At 33.0% G+C, this 23,426-nt stretch overlaps 1 protein-coding gene across 1 annotated transcript in view; it reads right to left on the bottom strand.

The window, feature by feature from the left end:
* Positions 1–1,089: 1,089 nt before the first annotated feature.
* The window catches only part of GPR137C (G protein-coupled receptor 137C), a 54,921-nt gene continuing 32,584 nt past the window's right edge, over positions 1,090–23,426 (bottom strand). The window contains exons 4-7 of the mRNA XM_007192997.2: positions 6,597–6,746; positions 5,234–5,359; positions 4,946–5,064; positions 1,090–3,926 (exon numbers count right to left, since the gene is read on the bottom strand). Of these exons, the coding sequence (XP_007193059.2) occupies positions 3,749–3,926; positions 4,946–5,064; positions 5,234–5,359; positions 6,597–6,746 (573 nt within the window). The 3' untranslated portion in view covers positions 1,090–3,748. The remainder of the gene's footprint in view (positions 3,927–4,945; positions 5,065–5,233; positions 5,360–6,596; positions 6,747–23,426) is intronic.

The raw sequence follows: 23,426 nt of genomic DNA, 5'->3' as shown, positions 1-23,426 counted from the left end.
TATTTTAAATTATGGCATTTCATATCAAATTCGTGTATAATACTGATTAGTGTATACCACCTCTAGATGTGAAGTACATACAGTTATCCACTTAATGATAGTTCAACTTAAGATTTTTCAACTTTACAATGGTGCAAAAGCGACACACATTCAGCAGAAACTGTACTTCCAGTTTTGAATTTTTTTTTTTTAAACATCTTTATTGAAGTATAATTGCCTTACAATGGTGTGTTAGCTTCTGCTTTATAACAAAGTGAATCAGTTATACATATACAATATGTTCCCATTTCTCTTCCCTCTTGCATCTCCCTCCCTCCCACCCTCCCCATCCCACCCCTCTAGGTGGTCACAAAGCACCGAGCTGATCTCCCTGTGCTATGCGGCTGCTTCCCACTAGTTATCTATTTTACATTTGGTAGTGTATATATGTCCATGACACTCTCTTACCCTGTCACATCTCACCCCACCCCCTCCCCATATCCTCAAGTCCATTCTCTAGTAGGTCTGTGTCTTTATTCCCGTCTTGCCACTAGGTTCTTCATGGCCTTTTTTTTGTTTCTCCCAGGCTAGCCGTAGGCAGTATGACCCTCTTTCGTTACGTGGGGCAGCGGCAGCACTGCAGCCCCCAGGCAGCCATGCGATCAGAAGGGTAAACAAACCACACACTACCATTCTGGACCCATAGGACCATTTTGTTTTTTACTTTCAGTACATATTCAATAAATTATGCAAGATATTCAACACTCTTATAAAATAGGCTTTGTGTTAGATGGTTTTGCCCCACTGTAGTTTAATGTAAGTGTTCTGAGCATGTTTAAGGTAGCCTAGGTTAAGCTGTGATGTTCAGTAGGCCAGGTGTATTAGATGCATTTTCACTTACGATAAGCCAAGGAAGATCTGTAATTATAAGCTCACTAAAAGCAAACGGTCATTTGTAACTCCAGGTATTTTTCTCTTTTCTATGGTAGCACTAGGCTTCTTATCCTTACATGATAGAAACTCAATCGGTGTAGTCTGTTAAGAGAGATTAAGAAAACCAGACCTCCAGATAAAAGCACAAACACTTTTATTTTTAACAGTAGTGTTTTGTTACAATTTAGTGAAACAACAAATAAATACATTCATTGGCCACAGCTATACTTTTACAACCAGTTTGAAACTGATTATATAGCTGAGAAACACCATTAAACAATAAAAAAGGCAGCTATGCATAAAAAAGCCACTTTAGCTATAAATTACATTTTTCATAAAACTACTACCAGCTATAATGAGTGGCAAGAGTTTCAAAATTAATGACCACCCAAATGAAACGATAAAAACAAGTACTGCTAACCACTGTAAAATTACACACTTAAGCAATGAAATTCTCTGTTCTAATTAATGAACCAAAAAGAAGGTTTGAAATTGTCATCATGTGCTTCAGTGCAGGATGAACAGGGAATCGATAGCCCTTTGATTTTAAAACAACTCCTTCTTTCGAGACCAGACTTAAAGTGCTCCTAGTGCTTTGGAATTTTTAAGCAAAAACTGGGCCAGAAGTTTATCTTTTTTGTCTTTGGTGATATATTGTGGGAGATGTGTATAAGGAGACAAATGCAAGAATTCAGGTACCCTGGTCAGGGGTAAGAAATTTACAAATCTCAGATTTGGAAGAATCAACTAATGCAGCTGAAAGAACGAAGTTATTTTATCTGAAATATTTTTAAAAAGTAACCTTTGCTTATCTGGTCAAATAGGAGCATTATCTAGGGAAGTCTAGGGATGCTTTACTAGAAAAAATTTACTTTATCACTTTGAACCCCGAGGACTAACAAAGGCAACACAGATCTTCTCAGATAGTTCTAGATAATTAGATATCTAACATTATTAGGAAAATAAATAGTTGGCATTCTGAAAAGAAACCCAATAACTGAAGTCGCAATCAAAATATACTCAGGTAAGTGCATGTTATGTTGTTCTGTTACTACCAAGGTTAACTTCTATACTATAAATTTTTAAATAATTTGGTTGCATTGAGAGAATTTATTATAAATAAACCCAAAGTAACATTTATACGTTTATGCTTTTGACTGAATTCAGAATCATTTTGTATGATAAAAAGGTGAAATTTCTTTGGCTGTGTACCAGCCTTCCAAAAGATCAAAAGCATTATAAATTTCATTTTTTTCTTGGGGTTTCACTTATTGTTATACTTTTATGAAGTTACTGAATCAATTAATCAAAAAGTTGAAAGGTATTTTATGTAAGAGTAGAAATAAAACATAACTTTCTAATCAAAGTAAAGACAGAAAAGGATAGTTGTATTAGTTCCAGTTCTGAAGAAATAGATCAGCAAACAATTATATATATAGTTAGTCGTCTTTAAGCATGTTGTGACAGCTTCCCAGTGTGCCCGTTACCTTGGCATCTTGAGGTATTCAGCATCTACTTCTTTCCATATAGACACTGGTAGAAAGTGCATTTTAAAATTCTCTATTATCTTAGCCTACCATGTATTATTTTTTAGATCCAAGATAGGACGTTCAAGACAGTTTTAATGTAATTCTAAAAGTATTCCAATATTGTGAACCACTGGTTTTATACTTACCTAGTTAGTACATTTACATAAGTTGTTCATTTAGTCTACTGCTGGAATTAATTTGAATTAAATTTAATTTGGCTTTACCCATATACAAGATATAAAAATGTGAAAACTAAAGGAGGAATTACATGTTTTACAAAGTATTGCACTTGAGTTCACTGCAATAACGTATCATGATTTAATTTACCTGAGGATAATCCTGATTCAATAGGAATAAGTAAGATTACCTATATTTTGTTTCAGCTAAATTGAATGCCTTTGAAAGTGTATTCATGTTTTAACTCAGAGTTATACATTTTATGAATAGTTCTTAAATGCATCTGTAAACTTGTTTAGTCCCAAGAAGTTTCTACCGAAATCTCCCTATGCAAAAATTACTATTGCTTTCTTGAAGAATCATGCTTAAACTACTACATATATCTTAATCATACAAAATAATCACTTGACCAATTCTACTCAAAGTAGCCACATAATTTTGACTGGTATACTTTCCTCTTGAAGAAATGACTGTGGCTTTCCAAAGAACACTGCTGGTCCTCACTGTAAAGGATTACTACCGTCATTTGTTTAAAATGATTATTTGAATAATTTCAGTTGGTACTGTACAATCATGCTTAAAAGAACTATCTTCAATGATTACATACTTTTTAGTAGATCTTTTAAAAGAATGGTACATTTGTATGCCTTCATTCTGTGCACTGTTCACACTATAAACTTTATTGGGTAAGAATTCCACATGGAGTACACTGCTGAATATACAGGCTTTGATTTTTGTAGGGAAATTGCCTCCTAATTTGGTGTACAACATAATATCCCAATGTGAACACTGGGTATGACTTTGGGGACTGCAGTGTACTCTTTCAGGACAAAGGTAAAAGTGCAAATATGCAACTATGCATTTGATGTTCCAAAGTCAGGATGTTTGGAGGCCATCAAGTGCCTTAAGGTCTAATCCCTCTTTTCTCCCACTCCAAACTTTCCACTGCACTTCATTTTACCAGGACGAGGTCAAAAGTAACAGCCGTGTCCCCCACTGGACACGGCCACATTTCCAGGCTTTGTTTTCGGTTGCAACAGATAATGGAATGTTTATGTAGATGTAATTTAAACACACTGGATATACACATTCATGGAAAACGATTGAAGAATCACGACTTGGTAACGCCGTCAGTTTTGTGGTGTTACATATAAGCTATGGTGATTGTTCATATCTAAATTACTACAAGTAAAGAGCAAAGGAGCAGTATCTGTCATAGGTCCATTCAGGTGGGGAGAGACTGTGTAACTGTTGCTGCCACACCCAGTCATGGTGCCATACCAGCCCAAACCTTGTGAATTTGATAAACTGCAACAGAAAAGGGCAAAAAAGCCAAAGGACTGTGATCAGGATGTAATAAGTCATGTTGGCATTTTTAGTTTTCAATGAATTTTATAATACAGTTAGTATCGAATATATTGAAATATGTTCTTTGCCAAATAACATAATGGCTCTCTACAAAATTCAATGACTTTTATCTAATATCCTTGATTCTATATCACATATTAGAAAATAATGAATTAATACCACTCAAAACTAGTAGAACTTGATTATCAGATAATAATAATAACAATATAGTGCTTATTATGTAGTTGGTTCTATTCTAAGACATGTTTGTGTGTGTGTATATATATATGTATATGTGTATATACATACATATGTACAGTATGTTTACACACACGTACACTCATTTAATCTTTACAACAACCCTATCAGATAGGTTCTATTACCATCCCTATCTTACAGATGAAAACAGACTAAAAAAACTGAGGTTAAGTAACTTGTCCAGATGAAGTGAGGATTATAGAAAATGCTACATCAAACTCAAAGCATTATGTAGGTGTGCATTAAGGCTTTCTCTTTGCACTGACACATAGCTAATGGTATGGACTTGCAAAGACTTTGGAACAAGTAGGGCACACGAAGATTTTCTATGGCACCTAAGCTTTGCAAGAGTTTTACCTAGGGTTTCTCTGTGGATTTTGAACAGCAGACTAGATATGCAAACATATAAAATCACTATAATAGTATTTCTTCCCTGCTCACCAACCCCCATCAGCTCTGAACTAACAAGGAATCCTGCAATAAAATGGTACCATTTTACCCCCAAAGGCATTTCTCAAATAAAGGTAATATATGGGCTTAGAATCAGATGATAATTCTTTATAGTACAGGTCCCATCATGGGTTTAACATCTACTGTTCTAAGCTCCAATGTTAAATGATCTTATTTATTGACATATATCAGCAAATCACCCTCTTCATATTTGGGTTAAAGCTTAGATTTGTTCTTTTGAATCTATGTCAGTACTAATTCAGTACATCTACCTTCCTTCTCTGGAACTTCCCAGTCTTGGCAAGTCATCATCACTATCATATCGTCTTGGATTGTCAAAGAAGTATGCTCTGGAACTGTAACTGTGACTATTTATCATGCCAGCAGGTGCCTGTGAACAAAGTATTAGATAGCATATGAAGATCCACTTTTCAACTAAGAAAGGAGGCCGGGATCTATAATGCTTTTTAGTCTTTGCCAAAAATAGAAAATCAATATAAATGTTCCATTATTTTTTAAAATAAGGAGAACAGACATTAGGTAATATTATGACATCATACCAAGTTCTGGTTTAATCTCTGTGCCCGGAAAAACAGTACCACCGACCATGCTGGCACATGTTCCCACAGAAAGAGGACCATTCCAAATACTATATACTCTTCTCCACTTATGTCTTTTACATGAGCCTGTAAATAGAATATGGCAGAGCAATTTTAAAATCTGTTTTATGGGTAAGAAATCACCCTCCACAATCAACTTGCTTCAGGTAGGGTAAGTTAAAACATCAACTTACAAGCACATAAAACTCTAAATTAATTTTCTATATTTTATGGTTTCTCATGTAATGATATTTATCCTTTAAAGGTCATAAAAATGCTTTGCTATTAAGTAGCATAAAGAGGTACTAACTTTTTCAATGCATCAATTTATGAAAATATTTTAAATACATGGGTAATGGGGTAGATGGTTTAGGCCCCATAGTCTAAGGAGAATTATAAAAGAGACTACTGGTTCCAGCTGCTCCAAAGGCAAAATAATTACACTTACCCTGAGTTATACCTGTAGAGAAATGTAACATGCAAGTCGCTCAGCTCTGTTGCTACTTAAAAACATGCTTTTGGGCTTAAACTCCATGTTGGATTTGTTTCTATTCTAATAGATGTGGGAAGAGAGAAATGGGAAAAGGAGTGAAGGGAATCTGCTACGTGGAACCACACGTGAAAATTCCTTCTTAGAAAGATAACTGAAATTCAGATAAAATAGTATCCCACAATGCCTTAAAGTCAGTACAAAGTTAAATTAATATAAATAAAGATATGACATGTACCCATGGCAAAATGTACTTCTAGGAAAAGGATGGTGAATGCTGGGAAGTCAAATATGCATAGCTAGGGCACCAGGAATCACTACAGGAAACACCTGGACACCCAAGGAACTACGAATGCTCTCCCATTATCAAGACTGATAATGCCAGATTTTCATAAAAGTCATACATCTAAAACTGAACCAAATATTTAGGTTATATGTAGCTCTTGGGTAAGAGAGAATTAATTTCATCCCAACAAATTAAAGACATAACCATACTCACTAGCTAATGACAGGCAACCAATTTATCTAGAGATATTTAAACACTATCCTTTAAAAACTAGTAAAATAGGTTTATGACCAATAGATTTAAGGCACTGTTAGTATTATTAACAAAAAGAAAAGAAAATACTACTTTGGGAGAAGTTCTCTCTGAAGAATGATTTCAAGTGCCACATAAAAATGAGGATTTTTAAACATAGAACTTTCAAGTATGATTACTGATAGTAGCTAGAGATTCCATAAAAGTGTTTGCAAGTCAAACACTTAAAACGTTCTCCTAGTCAGGCTAACTTCATTATCATACACTTAGATTGGCAATACATGTTAGGTACTTACCTTATCTGAAAGATTATCCCAGCCATAATTAAATGGACTTTCTAATGTATCCTGAGATATGGTGATCACCACCAAATTATAACATGCTCTTGAAGAGTAGAGAAGAATGACTACAGAGCCTACGACAACAGTCTGGCACAGAGACATACCCTAAAAGAAAAAAAAATTCATCATCATGAAACCCCGCACATTTGTCATGACAAGCCATTCATCCATATACAATACAGTCACCTCTTGCAATGCACTCCTAGAAAACACTGAGTGAGCACCAGTTGAAATAAACTCTTGATTATCTTGCTTTACAATTCCTATTTTTAGAACCACTTGTGTTTAAACTACCCTGTTAATACAAATAAGTTCTTTGCCAACTTGCCCAGTGGCAGCTGGAGGAAGATTTTGTTCTGCCAAGGTTACCTTAAGTAGTATAGGAATAAACAACTTGGCAAAAGATCTGAGCTTTAATTGACGTTAATCAGAGAGATAGTTTTGTCATAATGAGAAAAGAATGGGAAATAAAAGCATTAGTCCATTTGATACACTTAATTTCCAGTAAGATGAAAAATTAAAATAGAAATACAACTCCTGTGCTATTTGCTTTGTTCTATTAGATTCTGTTAGTTGATGTTATTCCTCTGTTGATGGTATTATGTTGATAACAAAATGATGCAGGCACCCAAATGCACTTTCAAATCCAAAATATTTTATTACTAAGGCTTTCACCATTTCCCCAAATACTGTAAATTGAGGGAAATTTGTCCTTTGTTTTTTGTTCAGAACTTTATCAAGAATGGTCAACTATTTCAGAAAGTCATGAAACTGACAGCAATACTGCTTGTGGTATGTAAAGCACCAAAGCAACACACCTGTAACAGTGTGCATTTATAGCTGTCTCAGTCACAATTTCTATGTATAGATACAAGCATCTGACTACTACATCGCCCCAAATTTACATACTGAAATATTTATTAATTACTTTCCTTTTATTTCCTCTTTATATTACAGTTAGGGCAATTGCACTGAACATTTGAAGTTATGTGTGTAGGTATGTTAAACAATCTATTAATTTCAGGATAGAAATAGGTTATTAAAATGTTATTAGAAGGGGTCACTGGGTTTGGTAGGATTGAGAACCATTATTATAGCTGATTTCCTTACAAGAACAACACATTTTAGAGGTATATGAGAAGTAAGCAAACTAAAAGATGAAATATATCTTGAAAGATGTTGAGATAGCGAAAGAGTACCTTCTCTGAGCTGACCTACCACCATAGCAAAAAGGATGTGTGAAAATAAATAAAATTCTAGCAAGATTAAATATTTTAATCGAGGCTAAAATTTTCTACAATGTGCATTTTTATTTTTGTGAATCCCCCCAAAAATGTTGTTAATAAAAAGCTAATCTAAAAGCAATCCAGTTTCCATTTTAAAAGTACTATATTATTAAAGAAAAGTTAGGTAGCAAGAAAAGTTAGAATGCTGTAAGCATTACTGTCCTTAAATATAACCATAAGTAAATTTACAGTCACTGCTTTGAGAAATAAAGTGACTGCTAAAAATACATCTTATAATATGGAGATACTCTGCTTATACTTGTAAATACTATAAAAACTACAAAAGTATGAGAAAAGAGCAAAGAATAATATCAAAGCAATTAATAAAATTGCAGTCAAATTACATACATATAACAGAGAAAGAAGCCCACTGATTTAGAAAACAAAATAAGATCCTTCCCACAAAATACAGGATTATAAAACAAAAGATAAGGATTCAGCCACCTGGAAAGTGTTGTCAAAAAGTTAAAGAAAATCTTCCTAAACTGAAAAGTCATGACAAACAATTCCACTCAGGAGCAATCCTCAAGGAATGATTCTCCCTTCCTCCACCTCTGACATCTACATACCACATTTTTAGAAATTCCACACTTGACATGTAAAGAAGAGTTAGACCTCACTCCAGCATGCATATCATTAACTAGAGTTCAGTATTTGTTTACAGGTATCTTTAGATGAAGATATGCAGAAACCTCAACTTACCATTCATTGAGTTTTGACAAATGTGTATACAAATAAACAACATTACCATCACTCCCGAACGTTCCCTCACATCCCTTCCCCAACAGCCAACTCCCCAGCACAAATACTCTCCTGCTTTTGTCTTTTACCACAACTTAGTTCTGCCTACTCTAGAACTTCACATAAATGGAATCATAGGATATGAACTCCTTGTGTAGGTATCATTCACTTAGCATAATGTTTTGAGATTCATCCATGTTGTTGGATGTACCAGTAGTTAGGTATTTGTATTGCTGAGGTGGACAATTAGGGTGACCAACTCCTGGTTTGCTCATAAGTTTCCTATTTAAAAAAAAAAGTTTCCTAGTTTTAGACTGAAAGTCCCACGTCCCCCTAGACTTCTCAGTTCTGGGCAAACCAGGACAGTTAGTCACACTAATTCCACTGTATAATTACATGAATTTGTTTACATGAGAATTTGTTTATCCATTTTTTCTGTTGATGGACTGTTTCTGTGAACGTTCTTATTCAAATCTTTTTCTGGACATACGCTGCTTTCACTTCTTTTAGGTAAATACCTAACAGTGGAATTGCTGGGTCATACGGTAGGTATAAGTTCAGCTGTATAAGAAACTGCCAGATCTTTTTCCAAAATGGATGTACTTCCAACAAAGTATGAGAGTTCCAGTTGTTCCAATTCCTAGACAACATTTGGGGTTGTCAATCTTTTTCATTTTAGCCATGATGGTAGATGTTTTGGTTTTAATTTGCATTTCCCCGGATGACTAATGATATTGTGCTTATTGGCCATTTGTATATCTTCTTTGTGAAAAGTCTGTTCATATCTTTGACCATTTTTAAATTGGGTTGTCTTTTTGAAAATTATTGAGTTGTAGGCGGTCTCTATGTATGCTGGAAATGAGTTCCTTATCAGTTGTATGTATTGCAAATATTTTTTTGAAGTCTGTGGCTTGCCTTTGCATTTTGATGGGAAATTTTTGATTTTTTTGATGGGAAATTTTAAATTTTAATTAAGTCTAGTTTATGAATTTATTCTTTTGTGATTACTTTCAATGACCTGCCTAAGAGATCTTTGCCTATACCCAAATTGTAAAGATAGTCTCCTGTGTTTGGTTTTAAAAGCTTTAGAATTTTTTCAGTTATATTCAAGTTTGTGATCCATTTTGAATTTGTGTGTGTGTGTATAATATGAGATGGAGTAAATAAAGTTTCATTTTATTTCATGTGGATAACCAGTTGTTCCAGCACTACTAGCTAAAAAGATTTCCTTTCCCTTTGAATTGCTTTAGCTTCTTTGTCAAAAATCAAAGACTATATAAGTGTGGATTGTTTCCAGGGTCTCTATTCTGTTTCATTGATCTGTTTTATGCCAGTAACACACTGTCTTAATTACCGTAGCTTTATACTAAGTTTCAAAGTCATGTAGTCTAAGTCCTCTTCTTTTTCAGTTACCTTCTGCACTGTTCAATATAATAGCCATTAGCCACATGTGAGTACTTACATATTTACATTTAAACTAAATTAAATTAAAAGATCGGTTTCTTTCAGACTAGTCCTCTTTCGAGTGCTCAGCAGTCACATACTGAATAGTGCAGATATAGAATATTTTCATCATCGCAGAAAGTTCTGTTGGAAAGTGCTACTTTTTAAGTAATTTGGGTCCTTTGTATTTCCATATAAATTTTAGAATAAACTTGTCAATTTCTATTTTTAAAACCTCTAGGTAGTATTATGATTGGAATTGCATTGAATCTATAGATCATTTTGGGGAGAACTGCCATCTTAGAAATACTGCATCTTCCAATCCATGAACAATGGTCTTCATTGATTTATGTCTTTTTAATTTCTCTCAGCATTATTTTATAGTTTTTAGTATAAAGGTATTGCTTGTTTTTTGCAAAATTTATTCCTAAGTGTTTTGTTTTTTTATGCTATTAATGTTATAGAATTGCTTTTTGAATTTCATTTTCTAACTGATTGCTCCTGGTATATATGAAAATACAATGTAATTTTGTATTTTGACCTTGTATCCTGAGAATTTGCTAGTAGCTGTTTAGTAGATTCCTTAGGATGTTTTACATAAACAATCATGTTATCTGCAATTAGAGACAGTTTTACTTCTTAATTTCCAATTTTATACCTTTTTGTTTTTCTTGTTTTATTAGAATATTGAATAGAAATGGTGAGAGTGGACATCCTTGCATTGTTCCCAACCTTAGGGGCAAAACATTCAATACTTTAAGTATGACACTGATTGCAGGTTTTTTATAGACCTCCTTTATCAGATTGAGGAACATTCCTTCTATTCCCTATTGGCTGAACATTTCATTGTTGTTATTTTTAAATCATAAATTTTATTCATGTTATTAAATTTTTAATAATCATGTTATTTTAAATCATGAATTTAAAATTCATGGTGTTGAATTTTGTCAAATGTTTTTTCTATATCTATTCAAATAATTATTTGGTTTTTCTCCTTTGTTCTCTCAATGTAGTGAATTACAGTGACTGATTTTCAAATGTTAAACCAATGTTGCATTCCTGGGATAAATTCTTTTTAGTCATGATGTATTATCCTTTTTTATATGTTGCTTAGATTCTGTATCTCTAAGTATAAGGGATACTAGTGTATAATTTTTATTTGTTTAATAATGTCTTTGTCAAGTTTTGGTATCAGAGTAATGCTGTTCTCATAAAACATGTTAGGAAGTGTTCCTTTCTCCTCTATTTTCAGAAGAGTTTGTTTACTATTGTCTTCTTTAAATATTTGATAAAATTAACCAGTGAAACCATCTAGGTTTGGAGTTTTGAGGGAAATTTCTGATAACAAATTCAATTTCTTTAATAAATATGGGGCTATTTATATTTGGTATTTTATCTTTAATTTTGTTATGTTGTATTTTTTTTTTAATTTGTCCATTTCATCTAAGTTGTCAAATTTATCCACAAGGAGTTGCTCATAATATTCCCTCATTTTTCTTTTAATGTCTATAAGATCTATTGTGATTGTCCCTCTTTTATTCATGGTATTGGCAATTTGTATTTTCACTCTGCCTTTTTTGGTACATCAAATTTGTTGATCTATTAGAAGAATTAACTTTCGGCTTTAATTTCTCTATAGTTTCTGTTTCATTGATTTCTATTTTTATCTTTATTACTTCAGTCCTTCTACTTACTTTGGGCTTACTTAAAAACAAAAAACAAAAAACTTTTTCATAGTTTCCCTCAGTTGTTTCTAAGGTGAAACCTTAGGTCACTGATTTTATATCTTTCTCCTTTTCTAATATAGCATTTAAAGCTGTATTTTTCTCTTCAAGCATTATTTTAGCTGTATCCCACAAATATTGGTATATTGTTTTTCACTATTCTTCAGTTTGAAATATTTTCTAATTTCCCTTGTGATTTCTTCTTTTTCCCATGGGTTATTTGTAATTATGTTGCATAATTTCTAAATATTTGGATTTTTAAGAAGATATCATGTTGTTATTGATACTTAATTGCATTGTGGCCAGACTACATTCTTTGATTCCAGTTCTTTTCATTCTTTGATTGATACCTGTCTTATGGTCCACTGTATGGTTTATTTTGATGACCATTTCCATGATCAATTGAAAGGAATATATATTCTCCAGTTATTGGGAGTCAGTTGGCTCAGGGGTGTTGATAGTGTTGTTCAGATTTTCTATGTCTACTGATTTTTTGTTTTATCAACTTCTGAGTATGGGGCATTAAAATCTCCAACTATGATTGTAGAGATTTTTTCCCCTTTTTTTCTTACTATTTGGTAAGTCTTTTTTCCCCTCTTTATTCCTACTATTTGGCTTCATGTACACATTTATGATTTTTATGTCTTTCTGATGAAATGTACCTCTTTATATCTGGTAATACTCTTTGCTTACCTTTTTATATCTGGTAATACCCTTTGTCTTGAAGCCTCTTTTATCTGATATTAAAGTGCCTTCTTACACTTACTGAATGAATAGTATATTAGTTTCCATCTAATTATTTTTAACTTATATCTGTCTTTATATTTATTTAAAATGCATTTTGGAAGCCAGAGTATAGATGGGTCTTGTTTTTTTAGAAATTCATTTTGACACTCTCTACATTTTAACAGGAGTGTTTACTCCATTAACATTTAATATAATTAGTGATATGTTTAGATTTAGGTCTTATGGTTTACTATTTGCTTTCTGTTTGCCCTTCTTGTGCTATATTGTTGACATTGTTTATTTGTTGTTCCTCTAGCCATCATTTTCTGCATTCTTGTGAGTTAACTGAATATTTTTTAGAACTCTATTTTAATTTATCTATTGAACTTTTAACTATACTTTTCTATTTCTTTGTTTTGTTTTGTTTTGCTTTTTGCCTTAAGTGGTTGTTCTAGGGCAACAGTTCTTAAAGTGTGGTCCAGGAACCTTAAAGATCAAAATCAAAATGATTAAAAAAAAGAGTACTAAGATGTTATTTGCCTATTATATTTTCATTCTCTTTTGTATATACAGCAGAGTTTCCCAGTGGCTCTGTGATATGTGATGGTGTCAACACTCTGTGTACATGTGTGTTCTTGTGTTTTCTAGATTCCTGATATAACAGAATTAGGGTATAAATATATGCATTTTCAGATATTAACTCAGCTTGTTCTCTGTACCTTTACTGGGTTCTTGTTAGTTTTCTTTGGTTATACCTGCTATATCTGATAAAACCTCATTATTATCAAACAAGTAGTTATTTTGAAATCCTAAAATTGTCCTTGTATCTACATGGCAGCACAACAAGAATAGGTACAATTTACAGATTTGTTTTATAATATTTAAGAACTTTTTTCAAACACTTAAAATTTTTTTAATTTAATATTAAACTACTTTAGAAATTAATCATTTTACTCTAAGATGAAAAATTTATAATTTTTTTCATATTTAAGAATGGATTATTGGCTGAGGATTGGGGACTTACTGTTTCATTGGTACAAAGTTTCAGTATGGGATGATGAAGATGTTCTGGAGATGGATAGTGGTGATGGTTGCACAACAGTGTGAATGTACTTAATGCCACTGAACTGTACATTTAAAAATGGTTATAATGGTAAATTTTATGTTATGTATATTTTGTCACAATAAAAAATATTTTTCTCTACATACAGCTTCTTTGTTTACCTCTAAGATGCTGAGAAAGATGAAAGTGTTAGAATTCTCTGGTTCAATGAAGAAAGAAATCTACATCAAAGTAATTGGGTGAAACTGATTTCTTGTTTTGTTTTATCAAATGAAGTGCAATGAAAACTAACTTTCAATAGGTTTTATAAACGTTAATAATTTACCTTATTGTGTCTGCTGTGACAGAACATTATGTCCAAGTTAAGCTGCAGCATCATTTTGAGACCAATCTTTCAGAGTTTAAAGCAAAAGGAATTGAAATTTTAAACACAGGTGTGGTGAGCACTTTAAACACCACAAATTGTTTTTATTACTTTCCAAACTAGAAATTAAAAAGCCACTCAGGCATTTTACAGGCTAAATTACTATATTGCATTGGCTGGCAAAGCACTCATAGTAGCTGAGAGACTAGTAAAGCCTTGTACAGTTAATATTGCTGAATGCCTGCTGGATGAAAAGTCCATAAAAGAAATTATGGCATCGTCATTTTCCAAGATAGAAATTCACTGATTCAAAGATTTAGCTGAAAACATAGTGATTTAATGTCTTGTCAACAGACTTGTAATTTTGCCTTACAAATATATTAATCTGATATAGAAGGACTAATTTTGTTTATATTCATCAATTACATTCATAATTTTTTTTATATTCAAAATTCATTCATCATTTTGTTTATATTCATTCAGTACCAACTAATCATCCAAGAGGGCATTCTTTTATGTCAATGCCTGAGAAGAAACACAAGTAGTACTGAAATATTCAAAGTGTTGAAAATTCTTCTGATTGTTTATCCTGGGACAATTGTACTGATAATCTCACTAATGGTACAAAAGCAATGGTGGGTAAAACTTTCGGTCTTAGCACAAATCAATGCAGTGTCACCAAACTGTATTGTATTCTTCACTATTATGCACTCCCAGTTAAAAAAGAAAGCTTCACTTAAGAATCTCCTTGATGAAGGGACTTCCCTGGTGGTACAGCGGTTAAGAATCCACCTGCCAATGCAGGGGACACGGGTTCAATCCCTGTTCCAGGAAGATCCCACATGCCGCGGAACAACTAGGCCTGTGAGCCACAACTACTGAAGCCCGCTCACCCTAGAGCCCGTGTGCCGCAACTACTGAGCCTGAGTGCTGCAACTACTGAAGCCTGCGCACCTCGATCCCATGCACTGCAACAAGAGAAGCCACTGCAATGAGAAGCCTGTGCACCGCAACAAAGAGTAGCCCCTGCTCTCTGCAACTAGAGAAAGCCCACGTGCAGCAGTGAAGACCCAATGCAGACCAAAAAAAAAAAAAAAAAGAAAGAAAAAAAGAATATCATTGATGAAGCAGGGAAAATATTTATTAAATATTGACCCTAGAGTATGTATCTATTTAATATTTTGTGATGAAATAAGACACGCACTTAAAGAAATTCTGCTGCATCCTGAAGCATAGTAGTTGTCTTGAGGAGAAGCACTTACGTGATTACTTGACTTGTGAGCTGAACTAACCACTGTTTTCATGAAATTCCATTTTCTACTTAACAGACAACTATGGCAGACAAACAATGGTTATTCAGACTTGGTTAACGGGCATACATTTTTTGAAAAATAAATGAAATGAGCCTGTCATGTCAAAGAAAACATCTGACAGTATTTGTTGCCAATGATGAAATAAATATGAACTTTCAAGTGAAAATCAGAATTTTTGAAAACTTGTTAGCATTTGTATCCACTGTAAGACTGGCAGATTCCCAAAACTTAAATACTTTTGTGACGAGATTGCTGGTGATATTAACAAATGTGATTTAGGTTATTGTCTAATGAAATGTATCAACATTTTGAAGATCTGTGACCACTCTTTTCTAATGATCAGTGCATGATGTTACAAACTCATTCAAAGTGCAAGATAGACCAATGGAGAGTACAGAAAGTTCACTAATATCATTTTAGATTCCACACGGCAACTAACCTTTAAGAAACCTCCACTTCAGAGTTTTGGTGTAGTATTAAAGAAGAATATCCACAATTATCTGAAAAGGCTATTAAAATTCTCCTCCATTTTCCAACTACATATATTTGTGAGGATGGATTTTCTTCATATACTTCAACCTAAACAACATATCACAACAGATTGAATGCAGAAGCAGACATGAAAATCCAGCTGTCTTCTATTATGTCAGACATTAAAGAGATTTGCAAAATGTATAACAATGTCAATCTTCTCACTATTTATTTTTGTTTTGGAAAATATAATTATTTAGCATAAAATATGTTATTCATGTTAACATATAATGGATTTATTATTGGTATTTTAAATGAATTAATAAATGAATATTTTTTAAATTTCTCAAATTTTTTTCTAAAATGTATATATAGGTAGATATAATCTACATAAACAAAAGCTCTTTGGGGTCCTCAATAATTCTTAGGAGTGTAATGGGATCTTGAGACCAAAAAGTTTGAGAATCACTGCTCTAGGGATTATAATATATATCCTTAACTTTTCACAGTCTAAGCAATAGTTAATATCATACCACTTGATGTAAAATGTAAGAATTGCAACCATATAGGCCCTGTCCTTGATGCTATAGTGCTATAGTTGTTATATATACTATATAGAGAATTATGTATTATATCTACATATGTAAGCCTCACATTATAATTTTTGCTTTGCACAGTCACATTTAAAGAAATTAAGAAATTATATTTACCCACATATTTATTATTTCTTGTGTTCTTCATTCCTTCCTGAAGAGCTAAAATCCAAGCCGATTTTATTTCCCATCAGTCTGTAGAATTTTCTTAGCATTTCTTGTAGTATAGGTCTGTTGGTAATGAACCCTTTTAATTTTCTTTTATAGAATATGTTTTTTATTTCTTCATCATTCTTTATATTTTTACTTGATGTAGATTTCAGAGTTGACAGCATTTTTCTTTCAGCATTTCAAAGATATTGTTTCCAAGTTTTCTGGCTCCATTATATCTGATGAGAAGTGAGTGATCATTTGAATCAATGTTCCCTTATGTATATGTCATTTTTCTTTGCTCTCAAAATTTTCTTTTTCTTTTTGGTTTTAAGCACTTTGAGTACAATGAACTTAGGTAAGATTTTCTATATATTTATCCTGATTGGGCTTAGTTGAGCTTCATGAAACTACAAATTTATGTCTTTCATCAAAACTGGAAAATTTAGGTCATATTTCTTCAAATATTTTTTTCCAATCTCATTTTCTCCCTCTTTTCCTTTGGGAATTCCAATTATACATAATTTGGCCCTGAGGCTCTGTTCATTTTATTATCATCTTTACCCCCAATATCCTCTGTTCTTCAGATTGGATAATTTCTGTTGATTTAAGTTCATTGACTCTTCTTTCATCTCCAATCTGCTGCTAAGCACAACTAGTGACTATTTAAATATTGTATTTTTTAATTCTAAAATTTCTGGTAGTTCTTAAAAATAGCTTCTATTTCTCTGAGATTTCTTATTTATTCATTCATTCAAGTATATTTTCCTTCACATCCTTGAGCATATTATAAAATCTTTGTCTGACAAATCCAACATCTGGGTCATCTGTGGAGGACTGCCACCAATGATTGCTTTTTGAGTTTTGATTTTTGTTCTTGAGTATGAGTTACATTTTTCCTGTTTCTTCATATATCTAGAGACCTTGGATTGTGTTTTGGACATTGTGAGTGCCATGTTTTAGAGTCTGGATGCTGTTATAGTCCTCTGAAAAGTATTGATTTTTCTTATTTTCCCTTAAATTTTTTTTTTTTAATTTTTAGCAAATAATTAACCTGGCTAGACTCAAATCCCAAACTATCTCCCATGCATGGATAGCAGCTGAAATCTCAGTTCAATTTCTTTATCCTTAACTGTGCTGCTGCTTGGAGTATGTCCTGCACATGTTTAGTTCAGGTATCAGATAAAAATTTGGCAGAGTTTATAATCAGAATTTGGAGCTTCCTCTATCTGGCTATCTTCTTCCCGAGATTTCCCACTCACTTTCCATTTGGAATAGTTTCTTGAATTTTGTCCTATGATTCTTCAAGCAAGTAAAATAGCAGGTTTCTCTTCAAGTTTTGGCTGCCCCATGGATGGGACTTTCCCTCAGGCTAGAAGCTGTAAAAAATAGGAAACTCACTCAGTGTCAGTTCCTTCTTCTAAGGGGTTGCTCTCCAGTGCCTTCAGTGCTTTTTATATTTTGTCCAGAATTTATCTTTGCTTTCTGTAGAAGGTTGGGTCCAATGGAAGCTACTCAGCTAATACCAGAAGTAGAACCCTGCACATAGTCTTTGAATTCATCTCACAAATGCTACTTCCATTTTGAAATTAGAATGCCAAACTAAGCATCAAAAATAAGAAAATAAGGTAGTCTCAATTAGTAAATTTTAAAATGTATTTTGATAATTATAAGGCCTAAAACAGTCTCAAAAAGAGTTTCACGGTGCTAAGACACAATGAAATTAGATCTCTGGCTCCTATGACCCTACCATTATAGAATAGATGGCTTTTAGTGGATGGACCTTATGACCATGGAAAAATAAAAAATTCTGAAAATGCTGGCTGGTCTAGTAAGAGAGTCTAGAAGGGAAAGCTACTTGAGCTTAGGAGTAGATAAAAGATATAAACCCAGGGTTGTAAGCAGGGATTTTTCAAATGGGACAAGTGCGTGGAGGGTTGGCTCAGCAACAGAATAGAACAGAATAGGAAATAAGGCTGGGGGTATACGAACTGGAGTAATGAAAGCAGTAAATTAAAGAAGTACCACAGCTTAAGATAGATAAAGAAAATCCCAGTGACTCAGGAGAGAAATTATAACAGAATATTGGGAAGGTGGCAATCATTCCTATTACAGAGGATGATGCAGCCTCTATTTTTTTTTACCACCATCCTCACCAAATTCTGGTTAAGTCATATTTCAGGGTGGTGGAAGTGAGACACTAATGGCATTTTAGCCTATTTCTTTAATTATGGACTAAATTACCATACACTCCTTCTTTAGTCTTATAGGATCAGCTGGTCTGCATGAAAGATCAGAAATGTAGTTTAGCTGAATGTCATTGTGTCTCTGCAAGATGCTAATGATGCCTCCCATCCTAATACATTAATTAATATGGCTCAAGGATTGAGTGAACATGGGACAGAAAGGTTTACATAGTAATTAAAACTGTTAGACATTCGGGAGAGAGAGAGAAAATGCATTATTTGTAAATGGCTAACTGGGAGATAAGCTGACCTTGAGTCAGATAATGATGCCTTTTACACTCTCATCCAGCTATAAAATTGTATGTGTCCTTGACCAGAGATGTAAGGCTGAAAGCTTAACTTTTATTCCTACCCCACCTTAATTCCAACTTGCCATTATAGGGACTAAGCATCTACCACAGGTTTACACCTTTTTGTGCCAATCGGTTATTTTTTCCATTAAAAATGATATGTCTCCTATATTCTTATAAATATGCTTATTTTTTTCTAAAATGGAAAGGAATATTAGAATAAAAATAATTTTATTGTATGCATTTTAATGTTAAAAGTTATATTATAATTCTGATAAAAGTAAATAAATTCAAATATACCACAGAAATCATACAAATAAAGGCAAAGCAAACAGCAATAAAAAAACCTTAATGGGAGAAAAGGACCAATACCAACAAACAATCATATCAATAAATATAAACTATTTGTTTATCCTATAAAGAGTTTGTAAAAAAAGAAACTCTATAATATTTTGTTTAAAGTTAATGAGGCACACTTGAAATGTCAGCAATAAACAAAAACTTAAAAGCTAACATCAAGAAAAGAAAAAAAAACAAATAAAAAGGCCATTACATAATTTCAACAATACATGTTCCAAAAATTTCTAAGAAAAATGAGTTAAACAATGAAATGTAATCTAACAGAGACTTCAACCCTTACAAAATCTGTGTGGGATGGGATATAAATAGAGTCAAATAAAATTACAATAAATTATTTAAAAGAGAGATCCTGTTCTTCAGTAATCCTTATTCTTTTACACTATTCCTTTTGAGAATTTGATTACATATATAGGATCTGTCTCCAGAAACAATTTGCCAACAATTTCAGGTATTCAAGAACTTCCTAAAGCTACATTACCATCCCTTAGTACACATTAGGATAATAATGGCTAACATTTATAAGTTAGCACATTCCCAAGTGCGAGGTATTATACTAAACACTTTATATGCATTTTAATTTCACCCTTATAACACCTTTATAAGGTAGGTACTACTTTTACCCTCAAACAATCTACGAGATCAATACTGTCATTATTTCCATTTTACAGATCAGGAGAGTGACGCTTAGATGTACTGTTACTTGTGCAATGTCATACAGCCAATGAGCAGGAGAGATGGGATTTATTTAGAGCCTTATCTCTCTGACCCCAGGTTTCCAGCTCTTAATCACTATGATATACTGTCTCTCACTAAGGTCTTTTCATATTAATTAAAAAATCAATATACCTGAAAAAGAGATATAAACATATCCCAAAGTATATCCAATCCCATTTTTTATTTATATCACCCTCATTGCAAAAGAGAGTTTGAAGTAGTTACAGATATACACACAGAATAAAAAATAAACATAGGAATGTGTGGAGGTGGGGTAAGAAAGTGAGATGAAACTAGAGGTAGACCAGAACCAAAAATTAGTATCATAAGGTCATCTACGATTGATATAAAGATGAGTCACATATTTGCCTCTGAACAACATAGTAGCCAGGGAAAAGAAGAATTTAATCAATAATGTTTTACCTAGTACTGAATTGAAGGAAAAGATCTTTTCTAGGGAACATTGATTGTATGGACAATATCCTTAACAACATAATAGAGACTTTAAGATAAATGTTTCTTACAAGAATTTCGTACATATTTCTTGACGTAGGCCAAAGCAGAATGTCACAGTATATGTTGGGAAAGACAATTCTATCCAGGGTACAATGGAGTCTCAGAATACAACTCTGTAATGAACTGGATTGGGCAGAGGAGAAGATATGGAATAGACAGGGAAATGGACAGACTGTACATCCTTCAGGTAATTTTTCCAGCAATTAAGCCTTTGAATTTAACAGTTGATAGTAAATTTTTTCTAACAAGAACCTGGAGTACAGAAATTCTACATTGTTTAATAGGCCACATTCATATGCATGGACAATCAAGCGGAGGGTAAAACTGATAATTTCTTATGGAGGTTAAGGGGCCTGAAGAGGACAGATATCTGAATTTTAGACTTTCCACCAAAGGGAGTGTAGAGATAGTATCTATCTATATGTAGAGATAATGTCTAATTCACACTGATGTGTAAATATGTAGTATTTGAGACATGGCTGGAATCCAAATGGAAAATTTTCTTTGTTTTTGTTAAATAAGAATGTTGCTATAATATAACGATATTATGGAAAGCTGCCAAGGCAGTACTTGAGAAAACGTATTGCTCTTAATACCTTTATTAGTTTATAAAATAATAAATTAAGTATTTATATAAGAACACAGATATGGAACAAAGTAACAAAAATTAAAAAATGAAAGAGCAGAATTAAACTATTCAAATTGACAATAACTAATATTTAAAACGCAAGTTAGAGCTGCTACTTTGAAAAAGAATCAAATCACAGCACTGTTCTAGTTGCTAAAAGAATAAAATTAAATTTAAGAGAATTCAGATAGAGAGTTATTTCTAAATTTTATTCTGGAGATGGAGGAGAAGGGACCAAATTGAGGTCATAAAAAGGGGTAACATTAGAGTTATGCCTTTAAAGTTGGGTAAGATAAGGACAAACAGAAATAGAGCACTGGGAGGGAAAAACATTCCTGGAAGATGAAGCGGCCTAAGGATATACAGACAGGGAAGCATACTGTATGCCATTTAGAAATAAGGTAGGTAAGACTGGTTGAGACAAATCATGGAGGATCTCATTATCACCAAATATGTAGAAGAAGGAAGGCAGAATAAAGAGAAAAACAGACTGAAGTCTGAACTTTACGGAAACTCTCTGAGAGATAGCAAGAAACAAGGTCAGTTTGAAAGTGGAGGATATAAATGCTCAACAGACATTTGTTGATTGAATAAAAGAAATGGCCATGACTATATGTTGCTATAGAAGTCAAAACACAAAAATGAGCCTAGTGATTTTACAAAGAGAATGTGAAAGCAAGATGACGTACTATTTGAATAAAGAAGTTTATAACCTAATTAGGAAGACCAAGAACTACAGAACATATAATACAAATAATCTAATATCTCATATTATATTTACCTTTATAGGTATGTATTTGAACATGTTTCTCTGTAGCGTTCCTAGAGAATTCTGAATCCATGTACCTTTTAAATTTAATACCTTTCATATGATAGCGAGGGGAAGGTATCTGAAATAATTCTGGAGGAGTTATCAGATGAACTTCCCTCCTGAGACTGGCAACTTAACTCTATTCAGAGAATTTTCTATATCAGAGTGAGTAAAACCAAACTTAGAAAGTTGCTAGGTATTCAGAAAAGAAGCTCTTTAAATTCAACCACATCTATGTATGCTTTATCACTAGACAACAAGAGGTATGGATTCTATGGTGATGTTATCACACTATGAAAACGTGCTGTTGCTTTGGTGTTACCTCATAACACCAAAATGTTATGCACCACAACAGTGAGTGCATTATTCTTAACACTGAAACTGAAGCCAGAGTTAGCTAAAATATTTAACTTTTAGGAAGTAAAAGTGTAGAAGTTGAAAAAAATAATTTTCCAGGTGAGATTAATGGGTTGAAAGTAAGTCTGTCTGTCTATCTGTCTCTCTCTCTCTCCTCTATTTCTATTTTTATTTCTATATTTATCTTTCTACTGATATATGTTTAAAAAATAAAGGTAACATCTCCACGTAAACTTAAAGGACAAGTTAATTACCATGCATTTAATTAACTTTAGTAGGACTATATTAAGGATAATAACAATACAGAAGTCTAAAAATATTTCAGAAGACTGTTCTGTTTAAGACACTATCTTGTTTATCTTCAGTGAATAGGCAATGAGGCCACATTAAAGCAAGCTTGTATGTATGCATAAGCCCAACGAGCCCAATGCCACTCTGGAAGCATAGATGAGGAACTCAGTCTGTGATGGGCTATGAGCCAATATCCATACATCTCTACCCCACATCCAATGCCATACATACACTGGGACACTGATTCATCACTCAACCACATTGTCAATCAACAACAGTAGAAACATTCATGGTTTTCTGTTAATAGGTTAACACTGGCTTTTGTTTACTGACCTAAAGTATAAGGAAAGGGAGAAGCAAGGCATTTATAAATTTAGTTACATGACTAGCTGTTTCAAATGTCATAGGGACTTCATATTATGGGGTGAAGTAACATTTTCTAAACCTTTATACAAATAAACACCCCTTTACCAATATGACATCTTAACATTGCTAACCCAAATACGAATAGACATGATGAGGTAAATTTGTTTAATGGCAATACTGTCACCCTTACTGATGAAATCTTAAGTTGTTAGTATGGCTTTGTATATTAGACTATTTGTGATACATTCGTATAAATTCTGGTTTATATCATTTAATTAGCCTCCAGTGTAGAGGATGTAAGTCATAGAAAATACAATATGCTCATGATGAGC

Source organism: Balaenoptera acutorostrata, chromosome 3, assembly GCF_949987535.1.
Source record: "Balaenoptera acutorostrata chromosome 3, mBalAcu1.1, whole genome shotgun sequence".
Taxonomy (NCBI): Eukaryota; Metazoa; Chordata; class Mammalia; order Artiodactyla; family Balaenopteridae; genus Balaenoptera; species Balaenoptera acutorostrata.
Note: the sequence above shows the minus strand (reverse complement) of the source record. Positions and strands in the feature narration are given on the sequence as shown.